We start from the raw sequence: 17,659 nt of genomic DNA on the forward strand, positions 1-17,659 counted from the left end.
ACATTACACATTGGAGATTAGAAATGGCAAAAGGAAAAAAATAAAAGTAAAAAATTCACTGAATACATTTCTTCTCCTACTAGATTTACTATTATTGTCTTTACTAGATGTCTGATCAATAGCCAATTAGACTTAAATTTACAATAACTGTGTGGCCGTTGTAAATTGTTCTATTAAGCGAAAAAGCACTGAAAGACTTAATTTACTCAGATAGATTCAAGAAAGGTGAAAAGTGGGGATTTCTGAGATATCACTCCAAATAAAAGGGATGAGAAAAAGGCCAGAAAATACTTTTTCCAAAACATTAGAGACCCGTTTAGACCATGTGGTCCAGTTCCGTTGAGTTTCATACAGATTTATTGCCATTTACGGTGTAAAAATTTAGAAATTGTACCAGAATAACCAATCTATAACATTCTACTTTTTGCTACTCCACTGTTGGGGTGCCAAGCGTACCAAATTGACCCTGAAGGGGGGAGACACACAGTAATCCTTTGATTGGACTAAAGAATCATCAAGTTGTTTTTACTAATAATGTCAGCGCATCGCACTGCCTCATAGACAAGGAGGTGCAGATATTCCTTGGGATCATTGGATGCCCATTGGATGTTCACTGTACTTCTTTGAATTCATTGGCAGGCTACACTGTGTCATGCTGCTATGATGTCATTTTATAAGCTAGCTGATATGGCAATCGCCATCCAGCTTACACACCGCCTACCAAGTCTGGGTCCAGTTGGCTGAGGGAAGCAAGATCAGTGTTGAGTTTACCAAACTGTACTGAACCTAACCTGACAGGGATCAGGGCTTATGATGTCACAGTGAGGGTCAACTGTTACCTCTTGATTTAAAACATGTATTACTTTGTCATTTTATTCTATTAGACATCATTATTCTGTCAATTTGTGTCCCAAATAGTGTATGGCTTCTGTTTAAATGAGTGTCGTCATGACCTTGTATGACCTTTAAATAAGTCCAAGCTGATGTTTGGGACAATTTTGAAGAAATGCCACAAACTTGAAATACAAAAAAAAGTCTTTATAAGAGGAATAGGTTAGCATGTGACCGGGATCAATGAGACCTGATACTTGATTCTCATCACTACTACCAAACACTTCTCACCATGTTATGTTTGAGGATTCTCTGGACCACAGGAGTGAACACTTCAATCACAACCATCGACCGAGGGCGCTCCCGACAGTGCTAAAACACACACACGCAAAACAATATGCACTTTAAAAGGTGAATGATGAACTACAGGTTTAGAGATGTTCTCTTCATGATGACTGCTGTTGGACTCACCTTACAGAAGAACTCACACAGGTCAGGTGGTGGGTGGTTGTTTTCCAGGAGGGGAGCGATGGCCTAAATACACAAACACACACACATAAAAATATTTCCATATCTTATAGTCGTAAAAAAAAAAATCCCACAGGTGAGCTACACAAACATTACAGCATTGAACTCTTCTGTTTTCCCCCGACACCGCCGCATGGCCATCGATAGAAACAATCAATAAAACACAAACACACAAGTGCAAAGTGAACATATACAGAAGGTGAATCTATTTCTCCCTCATGTTTAAAGACCAAAACAACAAGAGGCGACATTCACTTGTGTTAATAATTAACCAGCCTAACAGCAGATATCAATTTTAGTGAGAGTGAACCTTATACGCACCACAATAATGTTCTCATGATCCTGAGTGCTGAGATTAGAGTTCTGAGGAGAAGAAACAGAGAAACACAAAGACTTAGTTTAGTCAAACAGTAATTAAATACAACCTGTATAAAACGGGGAAGGCAATGGTAGATTATCTTAAAGAGTTACGGTTAAGGATGAGTATCATCTTTAGTTTAAGATAGGATTAGACTCAGGTTTGGTTAAGAGGTGTGGTTGTCACTACACAGTGCCACATCAACACTATCCAAACACCTTCACTTGGCACATGTTGCGTTGGATGAAGTCTTAGCAGCACCAGAGCAAACACAAAGACATATCCAAACATGACAATGAGATGTACAGACATGAGTCAGAACTGCAATCCCATGAGGCAATCATCGAGTGTTGAGTTGTTGTTTTTTTTCCTGAATTCCTTCAGGAATCCTCAGAGGAGACAAGGCTGCCAATTCTGACTCTTTAAAAAGGACAAATATGATGTGTGACTTGAAGTTTGAAACATGTAGTTTTGCATTCAACAATATTTTGTTATAAAGCCTAATAACCCCCACAATAAATAACCTAATAAAAAAAGTAGTAGAAATAAAATCCATTTACTACAATGTTAGATTGCTGGGTTTTGTGTGTTGTCTGGCATGTGGTGTAATGGTAGATATGGTGTCGTTTAAGGATCTTACCACTAAACTAACATTTCTATCTCTGCAGTGACCTTTTCAGTGTGTTGCTACCTCAGCCAGCAGGGTGGAGATGATGTGCAGCGGGGCCTGGTGGATGGACTCGTCCTGAAGAGGTGAAGTCAGAGCCATGTCTACCAGCGCTCGGATCTCCTTCAGAACCACGTCCCAGCGGCTCGGGTTGTTCAGGACTTTACGGTACTTGTAAATCTTTTTCTGTTGCAAAGAAAATGAATGTCATCTCACAATCTCTGTAGCCATTGCAATTATCGTTCTGTAGACCAACACGTCAACAAAACAATATGTTTCTTGTTTCACATCACTATCTCTCTCCTGCTATGTGGTCTGAGACACAGTTTACTCATTATTATACCCTTTGAATAAATGTGCAGCTTCTTCGTTTAAATCCCTAAGAATCAGTGTTTTGTGTGGAGGAAATGTCTGGAAGAAAAGCTTCCTTGTACATCTCTAGTCAGCTCAGTGAGCACAGCAGGGCTCTAGCAGTGACAGCTTAAACGGATAAAGGAAAGTCAAGTTCCATAAAATGACATCTTAGACTGTGCTTCTGTTTTGTGTTTCATCGGGATCATTCTGTTTTAATTTTTAATGTGCATGAGGATCGTCTCATAGTGTGCGACTATAAGTTTGTGTGTGGGTCCCCCACCCATCACTGAAGCATGACGCTTTAATGAGGCAGTGGAGACTGATCAATTAAGAGTTTAAGACAAACAGTAACCTTACCTTCCACTGCAGGGAGTGAAACCACTGGTCCCTTAAGTAGCTGTTTGCAGCCTGCCAAAACACACACACAGAAAGAGAGAGAGAGAACACATACAGAGATACACATTACTCTTTTTTCTATCATGGAAGCAGGAAATTACAACATCTCCAACCCAAACTTTCTAAGTGTTTGAGGAGAAGTTACAAAGCCCTCATTTTACAGATTTAGGACATTTTGTCACGGTACATCTGGATCTTTCTTTATTATTAGAAAATCTACTTTTGCTTTAGCTAAGTGGCACCAACACTGGAAGTTCCCATTAAACAGATTATTACCAACATATATGAATTCAATTGAACTTATTCTTTGGCCTCTTATTTAAAAATAAAAGACAAATCAAGGTAATTGTAAAGTGAAAACCAACAGCAGAGGGAACAAATGTTGTTTTTCAAGCAAAACACCACCATTCATTCAGTCATTCTTCCTGTTTGTTTGAACTTTTATAACCTGTTCACACGTTTGACAGTAAATTACTTAATCTCCTCAAAAATGTAGTGTGATGGCTCTGAGGTCTATCTGTATGGGCTGGGTTGTAATAAATGGTGTTGAAATGAACAGAGTGTTCAGGACCTTATTCATTGTTTTGAATGAAAAAACAAACAAGGTTTCATGTCTGTATATATAGCCTCTGTCCTAACACTTTAAGAGAATCTGCCCTCATGAGTAACTAATTGACATACAGAGTCACCTTTTGTCAACAATTACTCAAAGTCAATGGCGTCAGACACCCACTAATAACTGGAGTTTGTGTATTATTCGTACTGCTACCATAGCAGTACGAATAATTACATTACAATACATTGCAATTAGGACATACTAATCCACAAAATACACATCATGGTTAGTGACTTTTTGAACTATCAGATCTCTTCACTAAGGGATCTATGCTGATAATGAGGTCTATATTGATTCAAAAGAAAGAATTATGAGTAAAACAGAACTCCTATTCACTTAGTGTCTTAACCATGAACAGGTTCTGCAAACTTAGACAAATGTATTGTAGATTTGAATCAATTTTAGTATTCATTCTTTTTTTTTGTTGGGCTTCAAAGGCTTTTTTGGGGGGGGGGGGACACAAATCCCAATTTGTTGTAAAATCCCTTTGAGTAGTCAGAAGAATAGACATAGGGAAATTCAAGCTCAAATCCATTTACCATTTAAGTCAATTTACAAACCAATCATTGCATACTTCTGTTCACATTGATTTCAGGTCAAACAAATTAAGATGGAGCCAAACTTACAAAACTTAGAAAACCCTAAAAGTTGAACAGATTCTGAGGTTGAGGCTTTTGAAAATACTCATGGCAGCTGTTACCTAAACCAGCAGGTCAGCAGACTGGGATTTCAGTGTCCGCTCTGTTTGGCGTAATCACGTTGAACCTACCCTGTATTGCTTTTTCCATGCCATTAAGCTACATTTCTAATTGCCATTTTTGTACCTTGTTGCACCACCAAACAGTGTTTTCCACATTTCTACGTCTTGTGCAGAAACACTATCTGATCTTGGTATGTTGGTCAGAACCAGTGCCTGGCTGTGGTCCAAACAGCTGGCAGCAGGAATAAGCAAACACAGCTGAGAATGTGGGTATGCACTTCTGACTCCCAACACTCATAATGGGTTGAAATGTGTATCAGAGGTAATGTGACTAATGGTTAATCGTACCAATTGTGTTCGCTGAGTGCCTCCAGTTAACGAGAGAAAATGGACATTTTCCATAAATTGAGAGCTGTCTCTAGAGTTTAGCAAGTATTTATTGTACAGTGTCTTGACTAAAACTTAAACATCACAGCTAACAAACTGGAAAGCCAGAACTAACAACAATTTATTCAAGCAATATTGGAACATGAATGGTAAATATCAAAGTGGTCAAAACATTCTACTCCCTGTTTATTGCGTTCATCCGAAGGTTGCTGGAGGCTAATAATGCGCATGTGATCCATATTTTTACAGCCAGAAAGAGAAGTGCTGGTGTGACACAATAAAATTCAAATGAAATGTATTATTGAAATGATATTCTAATATTGGCTGATATCATCGACTGGCCGATTAATTAGTTGTACTCTGTTGTATACAAGTCAGCTTGTTTTAATGTTTTTCAAACAAGAATGAGTTTTGGATTCTAGGACTACTGCTTGTTTAGTATGAACTACATGATGACATCGAATTGGAGTGCACTCAATTTCCTTCATAGCAATGCAAATAGAAAAATGTGTGAATTTGGTTAAAAGTATGAATGTATGTAAAGGATAAGTAAGCAGGTACATGAGTAAAATGTGGGTGCTTCAGCCTTCATGTTACTGTTAAGCTTCGGGTGTGGAAAAAAAAGTGAAGAATCAGGTTAAAATTCAAGTTTATAATCATTAAACATACCGCCAAAATAAAAGAAAGCCTGTTTGTATTTTTTTGTATTTGTGCAACAGAAGTCAAAAGCTTTCACAATCCATAAAGAAAACATTCCTTCACAAAATGTACCATTGATTAAAGACCAGGTGGAAACTTGTGAAATTATGTTCCTTCAGTTTGTTGTTTATTTATGTTCTCTAACAATTTAAATATTGAAAAATCATGTTTTGTAAGTCAACTGAATTTTCAGAAACTTTGCAAAATAAGGTTACGTGACGCTGCAGTTTAGGCTAACTACCTAGCCTATGCACAAGCTAGCTTTGTGTTGAATTCAAAATGTCAGTGATTATGATAAACCTGTGGTTTCCTTTCGTGTGATACCAGATAAGTTGACTCATAGAATTTCAAATGAAAATGATCTAGATTTTGTTTATGTGTCACTGTTTTCTGTTTTGTTCTCCAGGTTACCTGCAGCAGGACGGTGCCTCCAGGAAAGCTGAGCTGGACACAGTACTTGGGAGCGTTGTCCCATGACAGGAGCTGCAGATCCTCTATGGAGCTGTAGGACAATGACGTCTCCATGTAACCAGTGGGCTGGAGAAGGGAAAGAAAACAAGAGGATATTATTCAGCCACTGTCTAACATTTACAATACACACTGTATATTTAAAGAGGGCCTGAGGAGAAAAGAGAGTTATTTTACTGGCAGTGAACTGGAAAGACAAAAAGAAACATATCCTGGGCTAACCTACCCTGGGTAAACACAACGCCAAGCAAAACCTCCAAATACAGCAGAACGGCAAAGTACACATAATAATCTTTATCAGCTGTGGTGGTGTCAACCGAAGAAGAGAATATATGCTGAAACCGAGTGGAAAATCAATTAAGCCAAAGCCATTTATCACACACATACACAAACATCACCTAGAAAGACATTGTTGATGTAGCTTTGAGACGACACACACACACACACACACACACACACACACACACACACACACACAATCCTCGTGTGTGTGATGCAGCGCTCTAATCCCAGGCTCAGTTTTGTCAGAGCTGGAAGCAGATGCAACTGAGTAACAGGCCACAACCTGTTTGCTCTTCTCAAAATGATTACAGAAACGCTGACAAATGACCACAAGTTTCCGGGCTCAGGAACAGAAGAGTCTTTAGAGAGAAGGGGGGAGGGGCAATAAAAAAAATAAAAAAAAGAATATAAACAGATAAAAATAACAAGGCTGAGTGAAAGCCACAAGGAACCAAGTCTGTATATCTTGTAACCCCCAGGAGGAGTTTGAAGAGAAATGGTTGTTGCCACAGTGTGTCTATAATAAGAAACATGCTTTCCGTAATGCAGAAATTGCAATAAATGAATCACTGGTTGATTTCCCAGACATAAGCGTCACTGCATGACTTGGTACCAATCATTGCTAATGGGAGACTAACACTATGCCCACAGAAGTTGGCCCTATGGACATCATCTGCAGTGTGTTAGCAGCATACTAACAAGCAGCACTGCTTTTAGCGAATTCTACTTTAACTTTATCTAAGGAAATTTTCATTATGAAAACTGGAGGTAGTGAATTACAGTAGGCTGAGTATCTTTGGATGATGGTTTAAAGCTTTTTATAAAGAAAAGTTAAAGCTCGCAGGGGGCCTAGTGGATGTGAAAAGTTTCTTTTGGATGCCACAGTCAATGATAAATGTTTTTAAAGTATTAAAGTATATAAGAACGAATTTTAAAGCATCTTCTATTAGGGCTGGACATCTTTGGGTCCCTCAATTGGGTTTGGATCAATCACAATTCGATCTAGAATTGATTTTAGATTATGAAAAAAAATTATAGATTTTTGTAAGTTATGAATCAATTTGACATCTTCAAAGACAATAATCACAATTTTTACATTAATCGTTTTTTTCCCCCACCTCTGTCTTCTATAGTTCAAGAATGCCATTCTCCTCAGATCAGCAAGACAGTTAAATGCAGGAAACACGGGGTCCAGGTAGCTTAGTGGTTAGTTTGTGCAACCCATGTATGGAGGCCATTGTTTCTAAGCAGGCCCAGGTTCGGGTTTGAATCGAATTGCGATTAATTGCAAATTTCAATAAAATATTGTTATATTGTGGTTAATTATGAATCCTGTTTTTAATCTAATCTAATGTTTAACATTTCATTAATCAAGCCCTTCTTTTATTTTGAAATAAGGTACCAGTAAGAGGTTTCATAACCTTCGATCTATTAGATGGTCCTTCTAATAGATCGAAGGTTACGAAACCTCCTACTGATCAAACACTAACTGAAAACAGCTAACAGGACGGTGAACATGGAAAATGTTTGATGTCATGAAGCAGATATTTCTTCTGACTCATGTACCGAGCTGTCTGGACATTTTTAAAGTAAAATGAGACATTCAAAGATGCAGGAGCGTCGTACTTTTCCCTCTCTGTGACTACAGGTAGACACTGCAGAGGCTTATCCACAATGCGTCAAAAAAGCATAAGCATGCCATTAATCACGTAAAAAAAAAAAGATGCATTATTTTCAGACCTTAACTGTGATTATCTAGTTAATGCAAACAGTCCTTACTTGTACACAGATTAAATGTGTGTTTATCGAGAGGGACAACAACAAAGCTTGAGCTTGAGAGCTCTTTGGCTGATAGAGATGGCTGGCTCTTGTGTTTTAGCCCTTACAAACACATGCACTCAAACATGATTTTCATTACAGACAACGTGCACGGCAAATATTGGTTCTGGACTAAATGTCTCATTTCCTTGAAAGAGCAAACAGCCTGTCTGTCTCTGTCTCCCAGTCAGCATGTCTCTGTATATCCAAACTACCAAATAGGGTTTTTTCATTAAGCTCTAATTGGGTGCACGTGCCACGCTAACGACTGGAAAGTAGTGTGCTAAAGAAAAAGAGAAATGTGTTTTCTTCTGAGCAGGCGGAAGTAGAATGGAGACAAACAGTAGGAGCTTCAATTTTCTGATAACCAGCCTAGGTTACCATAGATACTCCATTCTGAACACAGGCAAGCAGTGATTGCCTGCGTTCCTTCCTCTCTCCCTCTCTCTCTCTCTTTTTCTCAACACCCATGATCTCTTCTGTTGTTTCTTATCTTTCTATCAGTCCATATTTTCCTGCTCCATCTCAAATCTCCTCCTGCTTTCTCTCATTCTGTCTCTTTCTGTTCTGTCTTTCATCCTGCATGGAGGAGGGTTGGTTCGAGGAGGCTACAGCTTTGCTTGTCGACTCTCCTGACTGCTGTGTTGCCATAGAAACAAGAGGATGGAGATATATGTTGTGGGTTTTTTTTTAACGTTGTTTGTTTGTTTCCAGGGAGAAGTAGACAAGGAAGGAATGATGGAGGAGAAGAGCGACGAAAGGGGGAGAAAAAAAAAAAAGGAATATGGAAAGAGAGAATGATACATGAACAGCTGATCATATTCCCTCACTGCAGATAACAACAAGACAAGAACAGTTCTGTTCTTTATTCATGTTATTTTTCACCCATTGTCAAGTAAAAAAAAAAAAAAAAACTTAATTTAAATGACCTTCAAAATGTGGTGTTTGAAAGATCTGACGTGTGTAAGAGGGTTCCAACCTTAAGCTAATGTGAAAACACGACATTTTCAGAGATACAGATGATATCAAATATTGCATTTTTGTACCTTTTCAAACCACCTTCACCATTTATTACCGAACCCCCAAACTTCCGATTTAGAGACTTATGATTTTACCAACTGAGCCACAGCTGTCACCCTGGACAGAGTGAGCGATCAAGGCGAGACAGCGTCGGGAATGAAATGCAGGAAAGGAACCACAGACTGGATTCCAACCCAGGCCGCATCCTTGGGGGACTACAGCCTCCTCCCATGGGGTGTCTACGTTATCTGTGACAGGCCAATGTAGAATATTATACAAAAAAAAGTGAAATATACATTTGTTTATTTTTTACAGCGTACAGTGAACTACAAATTCCCTGTCCACTCCAATAAAGCTCTAACTTTCACTGACACATTTGCTCCTCTTGTACAAGTATAAGATCAATCTTGCTACAGAACAACATTGGTACTGCCAACGCGCCAAACCTGAGGCTTCAAAACACCTGGAGCCACTGTTTTGGATCCAAGGATCAAACATCACTTCACGTGATGTGTTGCGTACAACACTTTCTTTGATTTGTCTTTTAACTCTCTTTTACTCTTTTTATTTCTTCTATACCAATGTATGTTTCATTTGCTCCTTTGCACACACTTTTCCACGTTTCTCTTTTTTTTATTTATTTCCTTGTTCCCTCTTCATCTTTGACGTGTTGTTCTACTTTTAGTTCCCCTTTTGTTTTACCTCTGTATGTTCTTTACCTCACTCATTTCTCTCTCTCTCTCACTTAGTCCCCATGTGTTTTGTCATTCCACATTTGCAACAATGACAGAAATCCCTCAAATTAAAGAATTCAAGAATCACAATCAGTGTATAAGCGATGTAACAAACAGAGCAGCATGAAACACTTCTTCAGAGACACTGTGGACATTAAGACATTAACTCCCTCTGCAGCTACTGTGTTTGTTTGCGTCACACTAAGTCACAACCACAAACCTCCTGTTGAACACAGATAGCAAGTGGGTGCACATTTCTTCCTCTTCCTGTCATCAAGCAAACACTATCAGTTCACATCCTGTGTCCCATCGGTTTTATATTTACCAATAATCACACAACAGTAGTTTCCAAACAAAAGGAGGACATTCAGCAGTGACCCATATCTGGAGGGCGTCAGAGTTGATTTGATCGCTTCATTTGTTCGAAGACCTTCGCTGGGACAAACCGATTGATCACACATCAACATTATAGACACACTATAATTCCTGTTTAGGGACACACACTGCAGGGCTCATGCCGAGCTGCAGGACTTTATAGAGTCACTTCCCTGAACGATAAGCTGCAGTACTTCTCCATTTTCGAAGGGACAATCAAATTGCTGCTCATAAACCTCAGAGAAGAAAAACACATGGCTGACCTGCAGAACACTGTCAACAACTCCTGCAGGCCTGCTATAAGGACAGCATGCAGAGCACTTTGTTAGCATATCATGTGAATATCGCCATTAGCTAATTTTATTTCCAATATATGCCAATAAAACTGGGTTTATTCAGTGTAAGTTTAGAGTTAAATTGTCCATTTCCAAATTAGTGTTTCAGTGCACTGTGGTTATTCTAGCCAATAAAGGCTTTTCTTCAACTGTCAGTCAGACATGTAAAAACTGGAATTAATGAGGTTCTATGTACATTTGTAGACGTGCGTATCATATTCACCTGTTTGTGATACTAATGTCCACTGTGCCTATTTTAAATAAACAAATAAATGCATCCTGTACATGTCAGGTTAACTAAAATGTAACAATAGCAAACACTACTAAACAATACTAAAAGTACAGAGCAGTGCTCGTGGGACATGTATTTTTTTTATTTATTTATTTATTTTTTTGAAACTCTATTTATCCCCGTGGGGTAATTAACGCACCAAGGAGCAGCAAACTGCATACACCCTGACAGAGCGGGGGGAGCAATTCAGGGTTAAGTGTCTTGCCCAAGGACACATCGGACATGTTACTCGCAGGAGCTGGGGAGCGAACCCTCGATGACTCTACCCACTGAGCCACAGCTGCCCCTTATGTATTGATAGCTAAATGTCAGTGATCAGTGTTTTCCAATCACACGTGGTAAGTATTTTATTTTATTCCAGTTAAAAAAGGTTTTGAGACGTCAGGAATCACCTAGCCAACTGCTAATTTTAGCTTAGTTTATTCTAGGAACATGTTTGTTTGAAGGTTTGGACTCCCCTCAGTTTACTGCAGGCTGTACAACAATGATGGCAGTCATATCACATTCATGCACGGTTGTTAAGAGCTGTGAAATGGCCAGATCTGATACCTGCACGAGTAGTAAACACTGCTTATCACTTTAATTGCAATGCCATCAATATATCAGTCCATCAGTTTAAAAAGAAAAAGTTTACTGGCATGACAGCCTGTCCCTTTAAGTAGGTGGCTTATGGGTACTGCATGCTAGGGGAAGTTGTGGTAGATATTCTTGCTAAATATGAATGTCTATGTCTATGATGTATGTGGATAAAATGACCCGGTTCATAAAATATTCTCCGTCTCTCCTTACGTTGAACGCCCAATATACCCGGATTGCTTGTTACCAGCAGAAACGAGCCAAGCCACTGTTTTGTACTGCGGTCAGGGGACGACAAAGCACATAAAGGGGCAACACATGTCCTGTAGGAACTCCTCTTTTCTTCTTCTTTGATATGTTTATTAAAAGTAGAATCTGTTCAACACATTCCCTTAAAAGCCTCGTAAACGGATCAATACGGTTATAATTATGAAATGGAGAATCGTTTGAATGTGGAAATACAAGTTGAGGGCAACATGAAATCAGCTTGAAATAAACTGCTGGAGTTCACCACATTAAAACAACAGCATAACAACACAAACAGCAACTAGACACACAAGCAGGAACATTCTCAAAAAAAAAAAAACAAGAAAAAAGAACAGTGAAAAAAGAAAACCATAATTCCAATAATAGTGTGGCAGTCTTCACACCAGCTCACTATAACTACCTACAGTGAATAAGAGTGTAAGGACATTGAAAGCAGTTTTTTTATACTTTCAACAGTGTAGTTTTAAACAAAGACATGTTTCCATGTCAGCTTGACCCTCCCCCTCTAACACTGTCATTATTCTGAAGGTCGCTTGTAAAAACCCCCCTAAACCGGGTCGCACGGGAGAAGTCGTAGCAGAGTTTGAATTTTAACATGATCCCACATCGTGCTTTAAGTATGAGTTTGAATGCGTGTCCTGTTCTGATTATCAAAAAAGTGTACTGTTCAAAATAGGCCTACACTCTGTCCTGCTGCGAGATGTTTCTTATTCAACAGTACCGCATCGTCAGGCAGGAGTGCGAAAAAAAAAAAAAACTCAGTTGCATCAGAAAGTCGAGTGAACAATTCTCCTCATTTATGAGAGTAAAACGTTACCGAAAAGCAAAACTGAGTGAGCAGCTTCAACTAAAGGCCCACAGTTTGTCAAAACTCTTACAGCGCATATGACATGCTTCACCTCAGCCTTTAGAGTGTGGCTGAGCGAAAAAAGAAACTGCAACATGGCACTTTTCTTTAATTAGAGTCTGCAAATCTGACATTCAAAGAATGACTGCTCAAACTTAGGCCACAGTTTCAATTCGCATTGCGTGTCTTGTTGTGGACCGACAGGCCTACATGTGGACGCGCCTTCAGACGTCATTGCAACTAGACTGGATCATTCATCAGTCACAGTTTCTCTTTTGACATCTGACATTAACATGAACAATTATGATGAAAGAAGGACGTTTACTTTTTTATATGCTGATGTTGTGGAATGTATCTAAAAAATAATACGGTTTCCATAAATACTTTCATTTAAAAGCATCAAAGATTTTTTTTTCACAAATCTGCAGGATTTTGGCGGTTTACTGACAGAAGCTGTGGACACACAACCACATGCACACGCACGCACATGCAAATTCTACAAGGTAGAAAAGTTACAAATGTTTTACTAAAAAACTGAAAAGTGATGTGAAAGTCAGTCAACATGAGGCGCCCAGTGTTGACTTGGAGTTTTGGTTTTAATGCGTTGCACATGATGAGAGGCTGTCTCACATAATCAAGTTGTGGTTCCCACATGACACCACAGACTTTTTTTTTTTTTCAATTTAACCCTCTCTGACTGTTCAACCTCATCACTCTCCTTCAGCTTAACAGTTAAATATGCTGCGCTGAATGATAGAACGATGCTTTTTCGCTGCTTAGTTCACTGATTGATAGTAGCTGGTTTGCTTTAAGGAAAGACATCAATTTGTGGTTTGATTTTCTTGTGCTCTAATGTGTGCTATTTCTTTGCTGGTTGGAGTGACTCCTTTTTCTGGCCGATAAATAATTTCAGCTTTAGTACTTTCATGGGATGCATCCGCCCTAAAAGGTTTATGCTGCAGCCGTTACAGCCCCGTTCATGGCGGCTGGCTCGAGCAATTAACTGGAAAACTTGAAACATGTCAGTCGTTTAGACTAGGAGCTGGAACAGCAGGGTAACCCTGGCTACGCGATGATAAGATACGGTACAATATCATATGATACAATATTTAAGACGTGGCTCATGATGAAGGTAATACCCATATATAGCAATTCGGGGATAACTGACATTTTGCAGGACAATCACATGATAATAAATCAGTTACTGGTAAGTAAAAGATTATAATACTTATTCATTGCGATTGGTTAAAGTTCTACCTCTTGTCATGCTCCATCCTTTAACTTCTTTTCACCGCTATCAAAAATGATCAATATGTCTTCTTCTTCTTTGATCCCACTGTCAGCTAACTCTTTGGCCAATGAAGTCCTGTTCATGTCAAAATGAGACTCAAAAGCCTTAGTTTCCTTAAAGACTCGCTCCAGTCACATACTCTTCATTCACCACTCACACACTGACACACATGACGTGTCCCTTGTAAATATCATATATCACTGTGGCAGAAAGCTCTATCATCCCTAACTGTACTCAAATCTTTGCCTAATGGCTCCATTATTCAAGCATAACTGGGAGAATCCATTATTTGTATGCGAACATGTAGTGCAGAATGTCCTGGAGTTCAGCCCAGAGCCTTTCAAAGCCCTGTGTGTGTGTGTGTGTGTGTGTGTGTGTGTGTGTGCGTGTGCGTGTGTGCGCGTGTGTGTGCGTGTGTGTGTACAAGATCACAGGTTGTTCTCACTGCATGTTGTTTCTCTTCCCTTATTTTGCATTTAACCAATACTAATGTCAAGGTCTGGCAGCACAGTTATCTTGTCCCTGTTCTGCTTAGTGACGTGCAGCGCAATCAGCTAATTTGAGTCTAAACTCTAATAACAACATTGTCTGGTTCTGCGTCAGCCAAAACGTGGACGCTCATTGTGTAGCACCATCTTTATTCACACATAGCGACAGAGCACAGGCCAAAGTCCTGCAGTTGAAGAAAGTATATTGATTATATCACCATCTCTTTTGAAGATGGACATGAAGTAACATTAATTCATGAAAAGCAACTTTGTATATTAAAGGTTCTGAATGTCGGTTCCAGTTCCTTTTTGATTAATTTCGTAGCCCTTGTCTATGTCAGTGTCTGCACTTCCAATAAACCAAAAAATAAACTACTTCCTTTTGTTACCTGAGCACTAAATGACACCAACATGATTCAGTTAAATTACTCAGTGTCTGATATGTACCAACTCTATCAGGACAATAAACAAGTCATTGTGAAATAGAGAGCACCACAATGTGTAACTCAAAGGGGAAGATGCTACATGTGTCTATAATTAATGAAATGTTGGAAACAGAGTCCGATTTTATTTTATTTTTTTATCTGAGACGCTCATGATTATAATGATACCATTTGAATTTGGTCAGTGCCAAACCAGTGAAAATGGATCTAAAAGGCATTCTTGGCCCAATTCTTACTTCATAAGGTCGGATGTTTTCCAACACCAAAGACAGACTTTCCTCTAATAACAATATTATGTAAAGACTTGTTATAGTCATCTTAATTTTAAAGAATTTTGGCGTGATGACACAACAAACCATGTTGTATAAACAAAAAGTGTAAAGGTGGCATCACAAATAGCCTACATGCCCAATTAAAGAAATACAAGAGGGTTCCTAATGTTTTGGCATAAACTGAAAGTGCTCAGATGGATAGATATGTGCAGAGCAGTGCCACACAACAAGTGAACTTTAAGGTGAATCCCATCTTTCTCATTATCTGAAGCTAAAAGCACACTGCCCTACCTGACAGCAGCAACATATATACACTGATATGCTGGTTTTTTCAGATTTTTTGTTGTTGACTTTTATAGATAATAGATTATTATATCATACTTAATTGTTTTAAACTTCTGAAAAGTTATTCATTGAAACTAAAAAAAGTGACTCTGGGTATTGCAGAAATTCTTCAAAGGAGAAGTATTATCATTCAAACACATGAATGGTTTTCTCTTTAGGGCACAACAGAATTGGGATTTTTTTTTAGGGCTGATGACAATATGGGGGAAAAAAATAATTGATATGATACATCTTTCTTAGATTTATGTTAGATTTGTTGAGATAGAAAGATATAGATATAAAAAACAATATTGTGTTGATCCCTCAAATGTAGTGATCAAACGCTTGTAGACACGATGTTCCCTCTACTGGAAAGTGACTGTGCATGTTTGTTGAGATGGTTACTTGAGCATATATACTGCTGACTACTCTAATTGCTTTCACACTGGATGTCGCACCATCAGAAGTAACTACTCCCATTCATGCACCGCCAACGAGGCATAGGGAAGATATCAGGGTTAAGTGTCTTGCCCAAGGACACATCAGACATGTTGCTGCAGGAGCTGGGGATCAAACCCTCAACCTTTAGGTTGAGAGATGACAACTCTACAAACTGAGCCGCGGCCGCCCCAACAGTCAAAAGAAATGCTATTTGACTGGAGACCAAATCTAGTGATATCAGCACATATCTGCCATACGATAATCACTTGATACGCTGATATCGGACGATATTATTGGCTGGCCAATGAATCGGTCAGGCTCTTGTGTTCTTACATATCATTGGACCCTTAAGGCTCCATTTGTGATCAGACGACACTAAAGACTCCCTTATTGATTTCTAAATGATCCTGTCTCTTGCCTTGCAGCCAATAACTAGCCCCTCTTGCTAATGACCCAAATCCTTTCATCTCAGGCCATTTGTGAGCCAGGCGTAACAACAGGAAGCATTTGCTTGCATTTCATATGCAAATGAGATGTAGGTTTGTGACTCCAGTAACTGAAAAGTGTAATTCATGAAAAACATCTTCGATTTGTATATTGCTCCTCCTTTAATAGTCAAAACTCAAAGAAATTAGCACCTGGATTTCATGACAATATTATTTTTCCAGAATGAACTATTTAGCAGGATTTAAGTTTCCTTTAACGGGATTTGTGAGATTTTGTAAGAGAAACTAATGACCCCTCTTGGCAACCACTCTCACTTTCTGAAAGCTCTTTTCTCACAATCATCTCAGTAATTTGCCATGCGTGGGGATGTTGTAGGAGACGCCGAGTCAACGCTCTTTGCCTCCTTGTTAGAAGAAGTGGTCTCTCTGTAAGAGAGCAGAGCAAACGGGTCGGCATTGTTCTTCGGCCCACATAACCACTCTGTTCGACAACGAGCATAACAACAACTCCTCTCAGGAAATGCACATTCATGCTTCACCCTGAATATAAAAAACCCTCTTCCTCATAGTTCAGCCCTCACAAAGAGAAGACTGTGACATCGTCGATGAGCCTACAAGAAACAGGATTACTGGCATTTCATCATGGAAACGCACAAGTTAAGATATTTTCTGGATAAATCGCCCACATGATTCTCAGATAAAAAATGTATTAAATAATCGTCATTTAATGACTTCAGTCTATCATAAATCAGCTTCCTGCCAAAACACAAAACAGACTCTGGTTCACTATAGGTCGTCTCATGATAAAAACAAAATTGTAAGTCAAAGTTTTCACTGTTTACAAAATGTCCTCTTCTTAAAGCATTCGCTTCAGTGCTTAAAAGTGAATGGTAACCTTGCAGAGCAACAGTTCCATTAGTCTCTGAGCGTTTAACAGGATAATTTATGACAGAAGGTCTCTGGCAGTCAGTGGCTGTTAGCTATCGGCTCTTTGAAGAAGGACAGTAAAGACCCTGATACAAGCATGTGAGATCCTTGGAAAGATAGAAAGGACTATGTCATCTCGTCAATAAACAAAACTCCGTTTTCAAGAAGTCTTTGAAGTTAGATTTCTCATATACCCACTGCCAGCAATCATTAAAAAAATAACTTCATCCATGGTTAATTAACTTAGTTGTTTTTGGCTTACTTTCAATCACATGTTTCTTTTGGAAAGGTTACTAAAGGTTAGCACGTGGTTGGTTTCCCCAAAACAGAAGCTCCTTTCAAACACTTGCTGACTGAAAATTTCCCAAAATTGTCCTGGTGGGCTGCCTGAGTGAACCGTGAACTGTCAGAATTAATGGACAAAGCCTGAGTGATTTCAGCCATCTGTTATGGCAGAAGGGTCCAGAGGCTGGAAAG

The 17,659-nt window shown here is 39.0% G+C and overlaps 2 protein-coding genes across 2 annotated transcripts in view; both read right to left on the minus strand.

The window, feature by feature from the left end:
• The window catches only part of cmip (c-Maf inducing protein), a 37,855-nt gene that overhangs the window by 15,228 nt on the left and 4,968 nt on the right, over positions 1-17,659 (minus strand). Inside the window, exons 2-7 of the mRNA XM_079345286.1 lie at positions 5,948-6,073; positions 3,096-3,146; positions 2,409-2,570; positions 1,681-1,722; positions 1,303-1,365; positions 1,123-1,203 (exon numbers count right to left, since the gene is read on the minus strand). Of these exons, the coding sequence (XP_079201412.1) occupies positions 1,123-1,203; positions 1,303-1,365; positions 1,681-1,722; positions 2,409-2,570; positions 3,096-3,146; positions 5,948-6,073 (525 nt within the window). The remainder of the gene's footprint in view (positions 1-1,122; positions 1,204-1,302; positions 1,366-1,680; positions 1,723-2,408; positions 2,571-3,095; positions 3,147-5,947; positions 6,074-17,659) is intronic.
• The window catches only part of gan (gigaxonin), a 41,353-nt gene continuing 26,789 nt past the window's right edge, over positions 3,096-17,659 (minus strand). The window contains exon 14 of the transcript XR_013779186.1: positions 3,096-3,135. The gene's annotated coding sequence lies outside the window, so the exon portion shown is untranslated. The remainder of the gene's footprint in view (positions 3,136-17,659) is intronic.

This window comes from Symphodus melops, assembly GCF_947650265.1.
Source record: "Symphodus melops genome assembly, chromosome: 6".
Lineage (NCBI taxonomy): Eukaryota > Metazoa > Chordata > Actinopteri > Labriformes > Labridae > Symphodus > Symphodus melops.